The sequence below is a fragment of the Lissotriton vulgaris genome, chromosome 4_1, assembly GCF_964263255.1.
Source record: "Lissotriton vulgaris chromosome 4_1, aLisVul1.2, whole genome shotgun sequence".
In the NCBI taxonomy this organism is placed as follows: domain Eukaryota; kingdom Metazoa; phylum Chordata; class Amphibia; order Caudata; family Salamandridae; genus Lissotriton; species Lissotriton vulgaris.
The window spans coordinates 761111278-761130621 of record NC_141691.1 but is presented as its reverse complement, the minus strand read 5'-3'; the positions used below and the strand labels follow the sequence as shown (position 1 = coordinate 761130621).

General features: G+C 39.0%; 1 protein-coding gene across 1 annotated transcript in view; it reads left to right on the top strand.

The window, feature by feature from the left end:
• Positions 1-19344, top strand: part of LOC147722547 (serpin B6-like) — a 482090-nt gene that overhangs the window by 241676 nt on the left and 221070 nt on the right. Inside the window, exon 8 of the mRNA XM_086965072.1 lies at positions 17379-17521. Within this exon, the coding sequence (XP_086821198.1) occupies positions 17379-17521 (143 nt within the window). The remainder of the gene's footprint in view (positions 1-17378; positions 17522-19344) is intronic.

Sequence of the window (19344 nt, the reverse complement as noted above, 5' to 3'; positions counted from 1 at the left end):
CAAAGGATGAACACTATAATGTTCATATATTTCTTCACTTTTAGAGGCCTCTACTTTCTCAATTTGGCCAGCACACAAATCGCTATCCTCTTCATCACTTACTTCCTCTTCTGCAACATATACATTCTTATAGTACTTATTATTTTTCTTCAAATACACTGTTGCCTTTTTGACTTTCCTAACATCCACTAAATCTTGCCATATTTTCTTATTCTTTGTCGGAACCCCATTAACCAAGATAACCAGAGGTTCCTCTTCCACTTTTTCTATTCCAATTGTGTTAATGTTTTTGTTCAAATCTAGAGGCAAATAAACAACTCTTCCCTTTAATCCTCTCTGTAAATCTGCTGGAGGCAACTTCCCTGTCTTTGGCTCCATTCTTACAATAGCCTGAAAGGGATGGATACTTTGAATCAAAATAGATTCATAAGTATTTAAATCCTTCAATTCAGAAGGAATCTCAACCAATTCCAGATTATTATGAACTGCCCTAGCAGGCATCTGGTTTTGGTTTAATTTATTACAACAATAAGTACACACACGTTGATCCGATCCCAAATCAAAATAATTTTCTACCATCAAGTATGTGGCAAAATCCTTCCATTCACTATTATTTTCCCTTTCACTTTTTGCATATAAATCCACTACCTTAGTCTGATTCTTATAATAAGTGCGTCGACAACATACACAAGTGAAATTAGGCCTCTCACTTGATTTCATCTGAAACGTGGCAATTTCCTTCTGAAAATTATCTGTACTGGAAACCTGTACATTATCTTCAACATTACCCTCTACTTCAGGGTCAATTTGAACATTCTCATCTTTACTACTAAAGTAACAAAACTCAATTTCTTCACAAATATTCTTCACATCTATTTCAGAACCATGCAAAAGAGCAGCACATAATTGTTTAAGCATAATTGCTGGACTCTTAGCATAATATAACATTCTCACTAATTTTCTCACTTTATTATGATGCACTGCTAGCATCCTGAAATGATGAAAAACACTCTGGCATACTCTCCTGGAAAGACAAGCCAGTGAATGACCACGCAAACCTGTCATTTGTCTCACTCTGCAAGGATCTAAATCTTGCAACAACTTCATTTTCTGCTTCAAACTTTTCTTATTAAATGTCCGTATAAAATCACAAAGCAAATTGATGGAAACCTGTCGCACACTGCAAATAGAACTACACTTCCAAATGTACACAGGACCCTTAGGACGTCTTCCTAAAACCTCATCACTTAGCGCCTCTTCTGTCTCTGTTGTCACAAGTTTTTCTTTTTCAACTGGACAACCATCCTTCACTTCATAAGCTCGACCACTGGTGTCAACTGCAAACACCAAATCATTATCCTGAAAATAACTCCCCTCATTAAAAAATGCCTCAGAACTTGAACTATGCATCCATTCTCCGGAAAAAACTTCACAAAAGTTACTACGATTTACTACTCTCTTCCATCTACTGTTTGTTTTGAAATCAGAAATTACCTTGCTTAGTTTCCTAATTCTATTGATTACCAAAATAAACAACTTTCGCTTAATTTCAAAAGCATGATCAATAATTTTCTCTACATTTTTCTTCTTCTTATAAAATGCCACTTTCTGTTGGCCTTTCTTGATATTTTTTAATAAATTAACTATTATCCTGTTACGGAACATTCGTTTTCGAATGTCCCTAAACTGTTCTTTCCTTTTACTATCATGCACAGAGTTATCTCTTCCTCTACCAGTAACATTTTTGATGGGTCTTTCCTTTCCATTTAAATTTCTCTTCTTTTTCTGAACTGAAACATTTTTGCGATAAATACTTTTTTTACTAAAAATATTTTTTAAGAATGATTTTGTGCTCTTACCCGGAGCTTTCTTGGTGTTTTGATAAGTATTTGGGGAAGAGGACTGCTGCAATAAAAGATCATCCTGCTGTCTTTGACGTTTTGTAGCCTTTATAATTCTATTTTTCGTAGGCATTTTTCAAAATATGAAAAAATCTGCAGTTGAATCTGTGGAAAAATATAATAAAAAATGTTAATAACCACTATTACCAAACAGTAAATGAATAACAGTCATCAAAAACTTAATGCCCTACTTATTATTTAACATAGCAAATCTTTTGCACCAGCACTGCATCACAAAAATGACACACAGTGCTACAAAACAGGCATACAACAATCATAAATCTCTCCCTAATATTTTAAATGATTAATTCAGGATGACGATAAAGTGTGGGCTATCGAAAGGTTTGTTTAGGCCCAGATCTTTGGACTGGGGTGAATGTGTGTCATTGATCCTCATTCAGTCCATCGCCTGTTTTGTTTATTTGAGGTGAGGCCAACACATGGTTGCAGATAAGATTTTCACTTAAGAAAACAAAGGAGATAATACATGTGAAGGCCTACCAATGAAGTAAGTCATTATTTGAAATCAATTACATTTCTGGATATGTACTGCTAAAGCTTCATAGGTTGTTTTGGGTCATATTTATAAGGCATATGAGTGTGTATGATGTTATTTTTCCTTTTTAAATGGAAAGCGTTCTTCATGGTGCAAGTTTCTTGTAAATACGCTCCCACCTGCGAAACGGAACTTTGCGATGCGAAGCTGATTGGCTCCCCGGTGTCTGTCAACATTCTAAACAGTCCGGAGCGGCCGCCATCTTATCTCTCGGTAGGATCGAGAGAGAAGAAGAGGTGAAAAACGAAGGGGGAATTTAATGAAAGGGGGCAAGGTATACCCCTCTTGACCCCCTAGGAATGTTGTTGGGGTTTTTAAAGGGTCCCGTGGGGAAAATAAAAAATATATATTTTTCACGGTAGAAGCGCTTCCCGAACACCGAACTGCTGGCGAAACGGGAATTCGCCATTTTGTGCTTCGTTTTAATTAAATTACTAGGTATAAGGGGGTGCGGGAGACCATTTTGTGCTTCGTTTTAATTAAATTACTAGGTATAAGGGGGTGCGGGAGACGTATCCTAATCCCTTATATTTTCTGAGGATGGCTGAGGAGGCTCATATATGTTGATACATGTGTTCCAGCGGCTGTGCGTGAGCTTTTTTTTTTTTTTTTGCTGCGTGACGTCTGTTAACGTTCGATTCGAAGGAAATCAGGAAGTGTTGACCACCAATTTGTCAGTGCGATAAAATATTTTGTTATAAATGAATCCTTATTGATAAACATTGTCTGCGCCATCTTGCCTTTTTTACAATGCCACAATTTTGTCGTGCACGGCAGCCATTTTACATGCCAGGCTGGTCCCAGGCTATCACCTAGCCCTGCAGATGTAGTTTATGGCCCTAGCTGTAGAGAATCCAGACATGCCAACCCTCCCGATTCAAGCGTCAGACTACTGATTTCAGTGCTACTCTCCCGCCTCCCGATTCCTGCAAGCAAAAACCCGGGGGCATATTACCAACAACTAGCGATAACTTGTTTAGAGACAAAAATTATCGCCGCACATCGGCGATTTTTATCGCAGATAAACCTTGCTATTAGCAAGGTTTATCGCAAATGCGATAAAAAACGGCCGCAATGCATGAATATCGCTGAAAAGTCAGCGATATTCATGCATTATCCAGCAAATGCTCTTAGCCATGTTATCCACCTCCCATTGGATAACATGGCTAAGAACTGCTCGCAAATGCGATAAAAAACGGCCGCAATGCATCAATATCGCTGAAAAGTCAGCGATATTCATGCATTATCCAGCAAATGCTCTTAGCCATGTTATCCACCTCCCATTGGATAACATGGCTAAGAACTGCTCGCAAATGCGATAAAAAACGGCCGCAATGCATGAATATCGCTGAAAAGTTAGCGATATTCATGCATTATCCAGCAAATGCTCTTAGCCATGTTATCCACCTCCCATTGGATAACATGGCTAAGAACTGCTCGCAAATGCGAAAAAAAACGGCCGCAATGCATGAATATCGCTGAAAAGTCAGCGATATTCATGCATTATCCAGCAAATGCTCTTAGCCATGTTATCCACCTCCCATTGGATAACATGGCTAAGAACTGCTCAGGGCCCCATGAGGAACGCTTTCCATTTAAAAAGGAAAAAATAACATCATAGAAAAGAATCGTTTTTAAACACAACATATAAATCAATTGTATACCTGCATTCAAGAGGAAATGACTGAAAATGTCCTTGAGACACATGAAAGCGTTTTCTGGAATGCCCTAGCACCATTTTTTGGACATTATTAACATGGCTATGTAACTCCCATAATCAAAATCTAAATTTGCCAAGCGCAGGTGGGAGCGTATTTACAAGACACTTGCCCCATGAGGAATGCTTTCCATTTAAAAAGGAAAAAATAACATCAAAGACACTCAAATGCCTTATAAATATGACCCAAAACAACCTATGAAGCTCTAGCAGTACATATCCAGAAATGTAATTGATTTCAAAAATGGTTTTTAAAAAAACAACATATCTGTTTCAGCTTACATAAGAGACCATGGAATGGGCTTCATATACAACAATAACTTGTGTTACTGCATTCCAGAATGCTACACCGAATATGCAATTACAATTTCTCAAAGTAACAAAATCTATTTCTATATCACTACAGACAAAGCCACAGTTTAAAAACACAGCTTTCTTCATCATTTTGTCCTTAATTCATACTATTCTCTATCTAAAATAAATAAATCTTTTCTCACCTTAGCAAATACTTTTTGAGTTTTGAAAACAGTCTCAGAAATACACCAAATTGTCTTCAGCAGAAGAAAAAGGATGCACTCCAGAGGCTGCAGCTATTGAAAGCACAGAAATACAGATATTCATTTCACATATCTCTCATATTAGCCAATCATAACTCTTCCCTCACTTTTTTCAAATCAAAACCCTTCCCCCCTCTGCCCTCTCTGCCTTTTTTCCATAGCAACGACCTCCTGGAAGACCTCTCATGTTTGCAAATTCACACAACAATGTTTCAATTGAACTCTGAACTCTCAGTGCACCTGCGTATCCAGTGCAATCTTTCATTAAAAGTTTCTTCCTTGACCATTCAAATTACATCTTTCAAAGAACACATCCATGCACCCTAACTTTCTGTTTTCAGAAATGGAAATGCACCAATCACTGCTAATGAATCATTAGCATTGGAAATCCACAGTTTTTTTTCTTTACAAACTCCTACTGTTTCAACTGCCCTTTCATTACCACACTTCATCTGACTGCAGCCCAACCTTCTCCCACCATGTTTAAGGTCTGGATTGTTGGACATAGTTACATCCACTGGGCTCAAAGGTATGCTGAGAACAGAAATTTACACAACCTCAATTTACAAGATGTGGAAATTAAGTGGTTGGGCCAAAGAGGATTAAAATGTCACCAATTGATACCATTGGTGAAAACCTTTATGCATTTGCCAAAACCTGACCTGTTAATAGTGCACTGTGGAGGTAATGATTTGGGCACTTTGACAGGGGTAGGTCTGGAAATGCTTTTAAAGGACACCTTTGAGCAATTAATGGCACTTTTTCCTCAAACTGCCTTGGTATATTCCAATATATGCCAAAGACAGAAATGGAGGTGGTCCAACCAATTTTCTCCACAAATTGAGAAAGCGAGGAAGCATGTAAACAAATCTGTTTCAGCTTTCATGAGAGACCATGGAATGGGCTCCCTGTACAACAATAACTTGCGTTACTACATGCAAGATATCTACAGAGGAGATGGAGTTCACTTCTCAGATGAGGGCAACAGAATTTTCATTCTGAATTTAAGATTGTGCATTGGTACCTACTTATAAGTACCTAAATGTACCATAAACCCAAAAGCTCTTCTCAGAGCTACCCTTCATCTGATCACTCACAATTATTTTTTTTTTTCTAACTTTTTTCACTAATTTTCCACAAAATACGCTCCCCGGGGCGCTACCCGGTTCGCTAACCGAAAGCTAACCTCACGGAATTTTTTTAAAAAATGTTTTTTTCCGCACATATAAGCCTCCTCAGCCACTCTCCGAAAACCTAGGGGGTCAAGATAAGTCTACCATGACCCCTTCTACCCATTCTAAACATTATTTGCCCTCCATCTTGTATCTTAAAGCGACCGAAACACAAAATGGTGGACTCCCGTGACGCTTAAGGTTCGCTAACCGGGCCGCTTTCCAGAAAGCGGTCCTAAAAAAAGGTGGGAAAATAATTTACAGAAAAATGACTAGAGACACTCTCACCAAATATAGATTAGCTCATACTACATAACAATCCCTTTCATTCTCACAAATTTGATTGAAATTTCATTTAGCCATTTAGCCTGTCGACCTATCTAAATACCCTGAGGTAAATTACTTCACAAAACACATCTAAAGTATTGGAATTGACAACCAATGAAAATTTTACTTTCATTTTCAATTTTTATTACCTGACATTTGATTGGTTATATACCTGAATATATATAAAGGAAGAGAAGGAAACACAGCCATTTTCACTGCTACTTCCTGAACTACATTTCAAGAGCCTTTTCACCTCCCTGTAAAGTAAATTGATAATTTGTAAGTGGCACTTTAAATTAATTTGTAAAAACGTTTTTTGATAATTAATTACTGTCCCCCTGCTATAGTTATAGATACAGATAAGCTCCTCTGTTATATTTATTGATTGACTTACACTTCTCTGCTATAATTATGAATTTACTTACTTTAACTTCACTGTTAAAAAAACAGAACTACATGTCTGAACTTAAACCCAAGAGTGCCCTAACTCTTCTAATATAATTATTTTTTTATGCAATTTACAGCAAAAAAATGGAAGGGGAGCACGAAAAAATCAATGTTTCCTTCGACATTACAACAGAAGAGATTTTAACTGAAGAAAATTTGGATGAAGATTTTATGGATGAATCTTTTGATGAACAATTTATTGAAAGCTTACAAGACATAGAAACATGCATGTTTGAGGAGATTCCAGATGATGTAATGCTGGAAGTTTTAATGAACTATGAAAATTCTGACCCATAAATTTTTTTTTAATCAAAATAAATAAATAAATAAAAAAAACGAACAAAAACAATCAATTAACATACAGTATTAGAAAAGTCTATCATTCTTTTATCCTTATAGTACGCTGCCCAGAACGCTTTCCGGTTCGCGAACTTGGCGCTTACCACGCAAAAAAAAAAAAAATGTTGTTTTTTTTTTACCCTCCTGGGCCCTTTTAAAACCTCCACATAAAACCTAGGGGGTCAACGAGGATCTACTATGCCCCCTTATGGTAATTTCCCCCTTTGTTTTGGCCTCCTCTTGTCTCTCGATCCTACCGAGAGACAAGATGGCGGCCGCTCCGGACTGTTTAGAATGTTGACAGACACCGGAGGGCCAATCAGCTTCGCATCGCAAAGTTCCGATATGTGAAAAGTTCGCTAACCGGATCGCTGCCCGGAGCGCTGTTACAGATATATATCTTGATTTAAACGTTAATTTCTCAAAATCCACTGAAGCACATATATTGAGACCTAGCAAAGGCACATCGGGCTAACAGTCCCTACAATTTTGCCAAGTTTCGTGGAAATCCATTCAGCCGTTCGGGCTAAAAGTGAGTCCAACCGCCCTATGGAAATTAACATGGGAAAAACGCGTTTTGGGACCCCCCTTTTTTCTCGGCCCCCCCTTGACGAACCCCCCCCAAATTTCCAGGAGCTGCTCAGAAACAAAATGTGCCATTTTCCTGAAAATTTCAGCCGATTCCGTCCACAAACGCCAAAGTTATTAGACATAGAATTTTCAGAAATCCTATAGGGAAAAAATCCTAACTATATATACCTACTGGCGACCGCCAGTAGGTAATATATATATATATATATATATATATATATATATATATATATATATATATGCTGTTTATTGCCCACTTGCACAAGCCGAGGTTTAAAATACCCCTGGATATACCTATTTATTATTTGCTGCTTTCAGCAGTTTATCTCTTTCAATGCAAATCGTTTGAATAATGTCCGCAAAAACAATGCCATTGAGTGCTGGCTAAAAAATCTCATTCCATCTATTTGCAAGAAACCCACCATAGAGATCAGGCTGAGTCAGATAAAATCTTCAAAAGTTGGGCGGGCCACAAGATATCTTCAACTGCTGGGTCGGCTCAGAGAGGAGTATGCATACTAATAGGAAGACATGTAGGCTTTATTCTGGAAGGGACATTTATAGACCCCAGAGGTAGATGGGCAGATGCACATGGTAAATTAAACAATGTTAATGTTATTCTTGCCACAATCTATGCACCAATACTAGACGACCCTCTGCCAATCTTAGTTAAAGCATGCAATAACAGGTCTCCCTGGGCCAATATTATGGGGGGGGAGACTTTAATCTTCTTCAAAATCCTCTATTGGACGCCTCCAAAAAAGACCGTCGACAGAACAAACCCCAAGTTGTTATGGCCGTCCAAAGCTTCAATTTAGACCTTGACGTTATTGATTATTGGCGATTCTCAAATCCTATTAAACAAGAATATTCATGCCATTCAGCAAAGTACAACTCTGCATCTAGACTAGATTTTTTTCTAACATCCCATGATTTAGAGATATATAATTATGCTCATCTACCAAATGCTTTTTCGGATCACACAGCACTTTGTATGGAGGTAAAACTAGGGGTACACGAAGCAAGGCCTTCAAGAAGATGGTTTTTTTGAACAAATTCCACCTCCTTGAACCGCAATGGTGTACAGATATTGAAGAAAAGATTGAGCAGTTTTTTGCACAGAATAGAGGTACAGCCCCATTAAATGCAACCTGGGATGCATTTAAGGCCACTCTGCGGGGGTTAATTAAGTCTAAAGAAATACCAAAGCAGAAGGCAGGAAGGGAGGAAAAAACCAATCTACAAATTGAACTTTCGCAGGCAACCCAGGAGCACTACAGGATTAGATCTACGCTTTTTACTACGACTGAGGTGAGACAAATAGTAATCTTTACGCTCAAAAGATATACGAGGAGAGCGAATACATAGGGAAGCTCTTAGCCTGGCAAGCTAAAGAAAAGCAGGCCCGAAATAGGATAGACCAACTAACGGACCCCATTACTAAAGTACAAGCTAAGACCACCGCCTCAATTGGTGAGCTGTTTTTGAAACACTACGAGGGAGTATATCAAGCAATTGAAGGTGCTACATCCGACTCCATTGGGGAATTTCTAGAGCCACTCGCAATACCTAAATTAGATGCTGAGGGCAAGAAATACCTCATACAGGATTTCACATTATTAGAACTAGATGAAGTGATCATGTCCTTCCCCAATGGTAAGGCCAATGGTGATGATGGTCTTCCTATTGAATTTTTAAAAAAAATGGAGGTACCTTGCGTTAAGAACTTCTGAAACTAGTCAACTACCTACTCCAAGGAGGTCTCCCACTGGACTCTTTTCATTCAGCGATGGTTAGTATTTTTAAAAAAGGAAAGGACAAGGAAAATATAAATTCGTACAGACCAATAAGTCTCCTAAACACAGACTGTAACATTTTTATAATACTTTTGGCAAACCGATTAAATAAAATAGTAGGATCTCTGGTAGCTCATGATCAGTGCGGTTTTATTGCAGGCAGGCATCTCCATTCCAATACAACATTTTTATTGGAGGCACTAGATTATTGTAAGACTAACAAGGTGAAGGCTCAAATTTGGCTTTTAGACTCGGAGAAAGCCTTCGATCTAGTGTCCTGGGACTGCCATGTCGCAATTTTGCACAGTTTTAATTTTCCGATTGTTTTTATCTCTCTTTTACAACAACTCTATATGAATTCTAGGGCACAGAGTATCATCAATAACACTAATATTGGGACTTGTCAGGTCACTAGAGGCACGCGACAAGGATGCCCCCTGTCGCCAATTTTATTTGCGTTATTCATTAAACCACTGGCAATTGCTATTAGGGATACAAAGACCGAGACTGCCCCAGTAGTAGGAATGACAAACATAAAATTATATGCGGATGATCTTGCCCTTTTTTTAGAATCTAAACCCTCAAGTCAATTGACGATTTTAAAAATTTTCTCTGACTTTCAAAAATTAGGGGGCTACAAGATTAATATCAACAAAACGGAAATTATTTTAGCCAACTGCACTGTAGACACTTTAGTACCAGAATTCCGGCGGATATATAATACAGACCCAAAGAGATACCTGGGAATATTTATATCGGATATTTTGGATGATCTGTACTCGCTTAATTTTCTACCTCTATTTAAAAAGGTGGGGTCGCTTTTAGATCGTTGGAATTTATTACCCTTGTCTTTAATGGAACGGGCAGCGTTAGTACGTATGTCGGTTTTACCTCTTTTTAATTTCCTCTTTAGCGCCGTACCCTGCGCAATCGAGGCCTCCTACTTTAAAAAAGTAGATGCATTGATTTCCTCTTTTCTATGGGTAAAAAAATCTCCCTGGTTTGCACTCAGCACTTTATATCTACCATCCATACAAGGAGGGCTGTCTCTTCCAAATATTAGAGAATACTACTTCGCTTTTTTTGCACACCACAGTTATAGGTTTTTCATTTTATAAACTCATGAGGCAGACAATTTTTTTATGAAGAAGACCCGGTTAGAATCGCGAAAGATCCAAAGAAAGTACGCTACAAGTCCCTACAGTGGATTTTTAAGCTGAAAACTCAGTTTTTTAAATTCAATGATATTCCTAAATTAAGTAATACAACAAATATAATCAATCTCAGTCTAGGAGAAGCTGGCTGCATGGACAATAATATATCAAATCTGTGGAAGGAGAATGGCTTCGAGAAAATTGAAGACTTCCTGATGGGTAATAGGTGGAAATCTTGGGATATAATTTCTAGTCAGATACATCACTCTTATACAACCTTGAACTGGTCCTTCCTCATGCTAAATCCAAAACTGAGAGCTTGATATAAGAAATGTATTTAATAAAGAAAATATCTCTACAGCTTTGAACAATCAAATACAAAAGATGAGTATTTGGATTAAAATACTAAAAGAAAATAAAGGGCAAGAATCCTCCTGCAAGATTATTCAGAGGTGGAAAAAGAGGGAAGATATTGTAATTAGCCAGCAGGTATGGGATAAGATAAATAAATTTAATAAAACCATATTCCGCGGAGCTAATTTCAAACGTATGCAATTTTATAATAAATGGTTAATATACATAACCCCCTCTTTTCTCCATAATATCTTCCCCCAAGTCGCTGACAAATGCTTCCGGTGTGAAGAAAAAGGCCCCCGGAAACATTGTCTGGGAGTGTTAGAAAATTCAGTTATTTGGAAGGAAATAGAAGAATATCTTTCCATAGAGTTCAAAACCACTATAATACTGGATGACCTCATTCCCATCCTAGGCTGCTCCTCGAGCCACACTCCAAACGATGGGTCCCTTTTCATAGCTTCTTTAATAGCTAAATCCCTTATATTGCAGTCCTGGAAAACAGATCTTGTACCAACCTTTCAGGCATGGAAGGCAAAAATATTACGAACCCAGGGTAGGGAAAGAAAATATGCACTGAGATCAGGGGCTCTTAAAAAATATGAGAAATGTTGGAGTGTGTTTGATTCCTAGTTTCTTTGATGTAATCTAATCTTAACCACATCTTCTTAATAATAATATTAGTCTGCTAGATTGTGTTTAATCACGCACATTGCACTTTATAATCAAGTTCTGAAATGATGAATTTTGGAGACGTTTTTTGTATTCATGTGTTTCGTACTGTATTAATTCTACTACAAATGTGTCTTGTAATGTTTATTTGTCTTTTATGAACTCTCAATAAAAAAAATTGATTAAAAAAAAACTGCCACTCCACACACAGGCATACCAGCATTCCATTCTCTCATCCTACATACTAACATTTCAAGATCATTCACACTGGCTGAGCAGCAAGGCATATGACTAGGATAGGTGCAATACTCTAAATACAAGTATACTGGATATTTATTACATAATGGCGGTTGCCACTGTAGTTATAATCACTTAAGAGGTTCCATAGGAAGAACATTTTTTATTCTGCCTTTTTACAAATCTGCAAGAAACTTCCTCATGCTGATCTGATCTGTCAAGTGGAGGCCAAGAAAAAGGGTTTCTCAAAATACCCATGTTTATTCCCATAGGAAGCTTTGCTGCCTGATGCAGAAGAAAACAGCCGAAAGGAATTACACCATATTTTGCAAAACGTTTGAGCTTTACTTGGAAAACATACTTTTTGTGATTTGATGTCAATTCCTTCTGCCATTTTCAAGAAATGAGAGGTTAAAGAGATACTCCGGTTGGGCTTAAAGGAGTTAAAAAGTTAGGTATTCCTGATAGATTGCTCAGTATTGCGGGACAAACCTGATTAACTGGCTGCAACTCAGATGAAAATGTTGTGGACGCCATTAGCGGACTCAGGCACTCTGTCTCCATGTTCTGAACATTTAAAAAAAATATTATATAAGGGTGCACGGTAGGGACACTCTGAAACTGGTACTTGTGTATATGTGTGCGGGGTGTGGTTGGGAAGGGGGCAAATCTTTAAAAAAAGAAAGGTGCCATGGGTACTGTGGTACTCGCACGGTACAAGGTCGGCAGGGTTGGGTGCAAGGCCTTGATGAATCGTAGTCTGGAGGCCGTACCCCCAGACACCACTGTGTAGGGCAGAATGGTGTGCACAGTAGAGGGTTTGGTTGGACAATCCAACCCCCCACTATGCAAGACTGGAGGCTGTGTGAAGCTGTTGTTGGCCGCCTTCTGGGGGAGGTGAGTGTTGGTATGTTGGCCACATATCATGTGACCAACATGCTGACCTTACTGAAAGACGGAAAACGCTGGACGCTTGCAAATAGTACTAAAAGGGCGACACTAAGATGTGAGTTTATCCTTGCGCTCCACAATTATCCTTCAAATAACATAAAGGTATCTTGAATTTACAGCGTCTTCGAACCATTAGTGTTTTGTTCCAAAATCAAATTCACACAGCCTGTGAAAATCACTGCCCTCCCACATTTTACAATCCCTGGAGTTTCAAAATTCTTATTAAAAGCACTATGTTTAACGCCGCAACTAAGATTGCTTCTTCTTTTCTAAATAATATGATCTGATATAGGCTGACCTCAGACTAAGCTCTAGTACTAGGTCCTAATGAGAACCCACAAACAACTTTCTGGTTTCGAAACGCGTTGACCATACAATGACCTTTCAAGTGAGAAAACAGACTGTCAAGCCAACCTTCTTTAACCCCTTCCTTGCTGCCGTCGGCCATTGGCCGACGACAGCACTACCTTCCCAGTGCTGCTGTCGGCCAATGGCTGACGCGGCCCGCCCGTTTTGTGGAAGTGCCGCACTGCGGGAAAATCAGGGCCGCGGTAAACGGGTTAATGTTTGAATGACCTACTCAAAACAAGTTTTGACTAAATCAGTCTTTGCCCAATGACTAGGGTTGTTGAAATACTAATTATTAAAAAATTCACCTTTGGGCCTTGTTGTGCTCTTTTTTTTTCTTTTTTCCTTTTTTATCATTTTTGAAGTTTTTGGAACTTTACTTGTCTAAAAATGTATTAATCTTTGTCTATTTTTTGTCTTTCATTGTCAATTAAGTGTGATGTCTAAATATGTGTGCGTAATTGTTTATTGATTAGATGTTGTGTAGTGTGGTTCATGTAAATATTTGAAGAATTATGTTTTGTGTTGACCGTTGAAAAAATTGAAAAAAATGTCATAAATAACGATTGACCGTTTTTCTATTGAAATGAAAAAATCAAAACAAAAAGAGATGATTAGATAACAATGAGTTTCACGTGTGATCTTAAAGTGAATTTTGATCGAACATCAGTATTGGCACTTCGTTCTCTTGGTTATTCACATGTCATGTGGCCACCCTCGCTGCTATACAGGACCAAAGACTGTGTGCATATGGTTGGCCACCCGCATTATTGAGGTTGCCACAGGAGTGTTACTGGAAGCTGGGGATTTGACTGAATATTAGTAAAAAGAAAACTCAAATTTCCTGAAAAAATGTATATATTTTATTTAAAGACGAGCTTGAATCTTATTACCATACCCAACTATAACATCACTTTCATCTTCGTTTTTCCCCCCCCAAAAAAATAAAATATATATATTTTATTAGCAGCCCGTCCCGACGTTGTCCGGGTATGAATTGCTGCCGGCCAGTAGTATATTGTTTTGTAGGATTTCGTTTTGATAGCATTTCTTATCTGTGACAGGCCTGTGAAACGCTCCGATTCATAGTACACTGCTGATGCACTTAAGAGTGCGCGTTTAGTAGTGTGTGAACTAGAGTTTCCCTACTTTATTTTTCCTTGCAATATTATATAGCGCGAACTCGACAACATGGCATGAGCACAATTTACATTACAGAAGAACACATTCATTTGTGGTAGGCACGGGGAGACAAAGCGATTTGCCTGGAATCACAGGATGTTGAGCTGATGCCGAGATTCAAAAGTAGCTCCCCAGCTCTAAAGTTCAGTTATAGAACTTGTGGCGGGAGGTGTGTCTAAAAGTGTATGTCGGTGCTGGCCATCAATGAGAGAGACCTGTGCATTTTTCAAATCGGTGGTGAAAAAATGAGTATGTTGCTGGAGATGTGGGCCATCGTGCCACCAATGTAATTACCAGGGATGGTAAACACCCATTATTCACAGGGGTATTTTTAGGATTCAGGGCTAGGTTTGGGTTTGGGGGTACAGGGGTATTTTTAGGGTTCAGGGGGTAGGTTTGGGTTTTGAGGTACAGGGGTATTTATAGGGTTCAGGGCTAGGTTTGGGTTTTGGGGTATAGGGGTATTTTCAGGGATAGGTTTGGGTTTTGGGGTACAGGGTATATTTATATGGTTAAGATGGGTTAGTGTTTAAGGGTGTTGGGGTATTTTAAGGAGTAAGGGTGGGTTATGATTATGGGGTGCAGGGGTATTTAAAGGGAGCAGGGTGGACACCCGGAGCTGGAATGTACAGAACCTGGGAAGAAAAAACAATGAAATATTGGGCATAACGCTCACTTTTTTTTCCCCCGTAATCCTGCGCCCCGCACACGCCTACACCCCCAGCACACGCCCACAGCACACGGTATGAGACATGGCATGAAGTGCGGAACGTACCACACTCCCCCAGCGTTTGTCACGCCCCCAGCACACGCTCACAGCACAATGCAGACACGCCCACAAGGGACTACTTTGCTGGCACGGTTCTTTTACCTTTTAAATGTATATGGTGGGCGTCTACATAGCCTATGTCCTTCTGCTGCAACTGCCCTTTCCAACGCTGTATTGGGTGTTGTGATTGGTTCTGTGGTTCCTGAGATTACCCGCCTCAAAAGTTTGTGCTCTCTCTTTATTATATTAGTATAGAAGATATATCATGAAAAAAACAAGGTTTAAGCTTAGTTATAGTTGGGAATTGTTTTTTTTTATTTTTTCTATACAAACCATATGGTAATTACACAACCAAGTTATATTTATACTTTACGTTTTTAAATTACGCACCACCTTTAAATTAAAATAACTTACCACTCTACCATCCACTGTGTTGTCTCAAATGATGTGAATTGCAATGTCATAAGTGTTATGAATGTTGTGATTTCAGATGGTATAAGTGATGTAATATGAAAGGGTGTAAGTTGTGCATTGAGAAGGTGTGAGTTAATATTAATGTAATGTGGCTACAGAGTTCACTACACTAAATGGAGTTGCATGTGTTATAATAATTTAAAGATGGTGTGTAAGTGTTGTAGAGTGTAGTGTTGTGGAATGGAGTGCAGTGGAGTGACAGAGTTGAGTAAAGTGTCATAAAGTGGAGTGGTGTGTCGTTCAGTGGAGTGATGTGGCATAGAGGGAAGGCGGAGTGTAGGGGCATAGAAAGATTTAGATGGGAGCGATGTAGAATGAAGTGTCATAGAGTGGGGTAAAGTATTGTGTAGTAAAAGGCAGTCATGTTGTTTTTACCACACTTTGGCTGTGTTCTAGGTTAGGGCCTTAGTTATAGGTAAAGTATTAGGTTTTATAGTTTTCTGTACCTATTACCACTTTATTAAAGTGGTAATAGATAGGGAAATGTATTTATATTTTTCTATGTATTTAAAAACAAAATACGGTGTTCCGCACTAGTACCTAGAAAGTACAGCTGTAGTTACAACACAAGAAAAAAAAATCCCCAAATTAAAAAAATACACTATAGTACACAATATTAGTGAAATATAGTGAAGTTCAGTCTATTTTAAATTTGTCAACAGATGTACTTTTTTATTTTCACTTTAAGCTGTACAGTAATTTGGAGGTATTACTGCGGTCCTCCGTACGCTTTAAATTTTTAAAAAAAAAAAATAAATGAAAGTACAATATATTTGTGAAATAGTGTAGTACAGTGTAATCTTTTTTTACACATTAAATTTTGTTTTTATATTTTTTTAGCTCTGCGCTGTTTACAAGGTAGTACTGTGGTGCTTCATAACTTTTTTTAAAAAAACATCTAGAAACCTGTGAATTATTTTCCTTTCCTATTACCACTTTATTAGTATGGTAATAGGGATGGGAAAATATACTGTTTGCCTACATCTAAGGTCCTAACAGAAAACACAGTCAAAGTGTTGGTAAAACAATAAGGCTGCCTATTACTTATGTAAAGTCAGCCATTACCCAATAATATACTACCTTGTCATTGGCATGTACCGTGAAATACCATGGTAATTTTGCGGTATTCTGTGAAATTTACTAGCCTGCGATATTAACATATCTTAATGGCTTATAACTTTTTCAAAAGTTACCCTACTTACCTCTGCAGCCAAAAAGGTTCAACTGCAGACCATAAAATATATTCCTGCCAAATTTCATTAAAATCAGACTATCCATTTGCGCTCTACTCTAGAGTGCAAAGTCTATGGAAAATTAATTGGTGGAAAAAACATGTTTTTGGACCCTCCATTTTTTCTTTTCACTCCTTTGACGACGACTCTGCCAATATACAAAATACGTATTTAATGTAAAATTGATCATTTCAAAACTCAATAAATGTGAAAGATTTTGTAATAGGAGGCTAAAAATTAAGTTGGTATACTTAGCAATCGGAATCTAGTATGGATGATAAGTAGTTTCAATTGCTTCATCTTTCAGAAACAAAAACTAGTTTCTAAAAACTCTAACTTTGCCATTAAAATTGTGAGTTTATAAAATTGTTAGTGAATTAAATTATTTAATAATTTAAGTACTTGTTTGATGTAAGCTTATTTCTGCATTTTTGTGTATTGTTTTGTGGTTCGCATTGTAGATATTGTTTTGGCTAGGGCCCCTAGCTTTAGGTAGTCATTCACTGGGGGCCCTTGGATGTCAAAAGGTGAAAAACATCTGTAAGAAGGTCTTCTGGTAAATTTATGTTTCTTATCAATGTTGTCTTCTTTCCTTCTATTAGGCAAAATCCAGAACCTTTTAGTCGAGGGAACGATTGATTCACTTACCAGATTAGTCCTGGTGAATGCAATCTACTTCAAAGGAAACTGGGCAGACCAGTTCAAGAAACATCATACTCGTGAAATGCCTTTCAGAATTAACAAGGTAAGCGGTGCATCGAAAATGTCACACTTTATTGAACATGCATACTGTAATCGTGCTATTGAGTGGTCTGCTCTTGGAGGATACAGTAATTCTCAGTGCTGCTAATTTTCAGTACAGTTCCTATCTCCGACTCCAACAAAAGACATGTCAGCATTGTAAACAATAGGGGTTGCTACTTTTCACCTCTGTGGTTGTGAACTCAGAAGGATGGTCTACTAAAAGGTGAGCTAACTATTAGGGTGGCAGCTGTGTTTATAAAATCTTGGCTGAGCTCAATACATTCACTGATGTCCAGGCCAGCCTTCTCCAATTCTGGCTTCACCCCACTCCGTTCCAGCCCCACTTTGCGGTCGAGACTGACCTGCCCGCCCTGTGGCCGCTCACCATTGCTTTGTTTGCTCCGGTGAGGCTTCCGCGCGCTGAAGTCTATATGGTCGAGACCCTGTGCTGTGCTTGGGAGGGGATCCCAAAATTTTCAGATTTGGACATGCTCTCTGCGGCTGCGATGCCAATTGCTCACCACCCGGCTTTTTCTCCTCTTCAATCTTCGGGGATGGTGAAACACGCCTCTCGTCTAGGGCTCTCCACCGTGTCTGATCTCTACCCTGAGAACACATTCTACACACCTGCTGCTGGCTCTGGCCCCCTGGACACTTTGCTTTACTATCCGCTCCGGGCGGTCTGTAAGAAGCTTTACTCCTCTTTCCCCCAGTCTCTCCCTTCGATGGCTACTCTAAATGTCCTTTACACATACACCTCCCCAAAGAAATTGGTCACTAAAATGTATGCTTCCACACTGGCGGCTTCTTCCATCTCTACTGACAGGGGAGCGCGTGGTATGGGAGGAGGACCTCGGTATCGAAATTTACCACACCGACTGGCTGTATTGCTGCACTCAGATCAAGCGCCTTTCCCCCAACTATCATCTGCGCCTTATCTATTTTAAGTATCTACACAGGCTCTATCAGACCCCTGTACAATTACACAAGATGGGACTCATTGCCAGTGACAGATGCATGCGCTGCTCCCGGCCTGCGGCTAACTTCTCCCACCTCGCCTGGCTATTCCCCAAGGTCTCCGCTTACTGGTGTGAGGTATGCGCTGTCATTTCTGAGATTACCTCCGCTCCCTTCCAACCTGACCCTCTGCTCTGCATTTTAGGCTTCATCAAATTCTGTCCAAATGCCTCCCGCAAACTGATTGCTATGTTGTTAGTACTTGCGCAGCGCAGGGTTTCCATGTGCTGGGGCCGCCGGCCCGCTCTGAATGTGGCCCTTTGGATAGAAGTTGTCAGACCCTCCTGTCCGAATTCTGGGACCTTATGCCTGCCAGATCCAGTCCATTGGATATTTGGGGACCACTGATCTCCAGAGTCACACTTCCCAGCACCCGGCAACCTCTCCCACGCTCCTCGCTGGCACTCCGCCCGCGGCGGCTGCTGGTGAAGGTCAATGAGTCTCCTCCCCCCTGCTCCCTATTTTCCTCCGACTCTACGTGCCCCCCCCCCACTTTTTTTTCTCATACATGGTGCTGTGCAAGTCATTTTTCTCCCCATTGACTTTGGTGTCTCCCCGATCTCTTTCATTGATATTGTTTTTCTTTTCTTATTAGCTGTATATGCATGTAGTAATTTCTGATCTTATTATTGTATCGCAGTGCACATTATTTTGTTATGGTGCTACACTGTAAATTTGTTGTGTCTCATCCTCAATACCTCAAAGGTTTTTGAAAATCTCCTCCCCCCCGCCCCCCCCAAAAAAATAAATATATATATATATATATATATATATATATATATGTATATATATATATATAATATACAC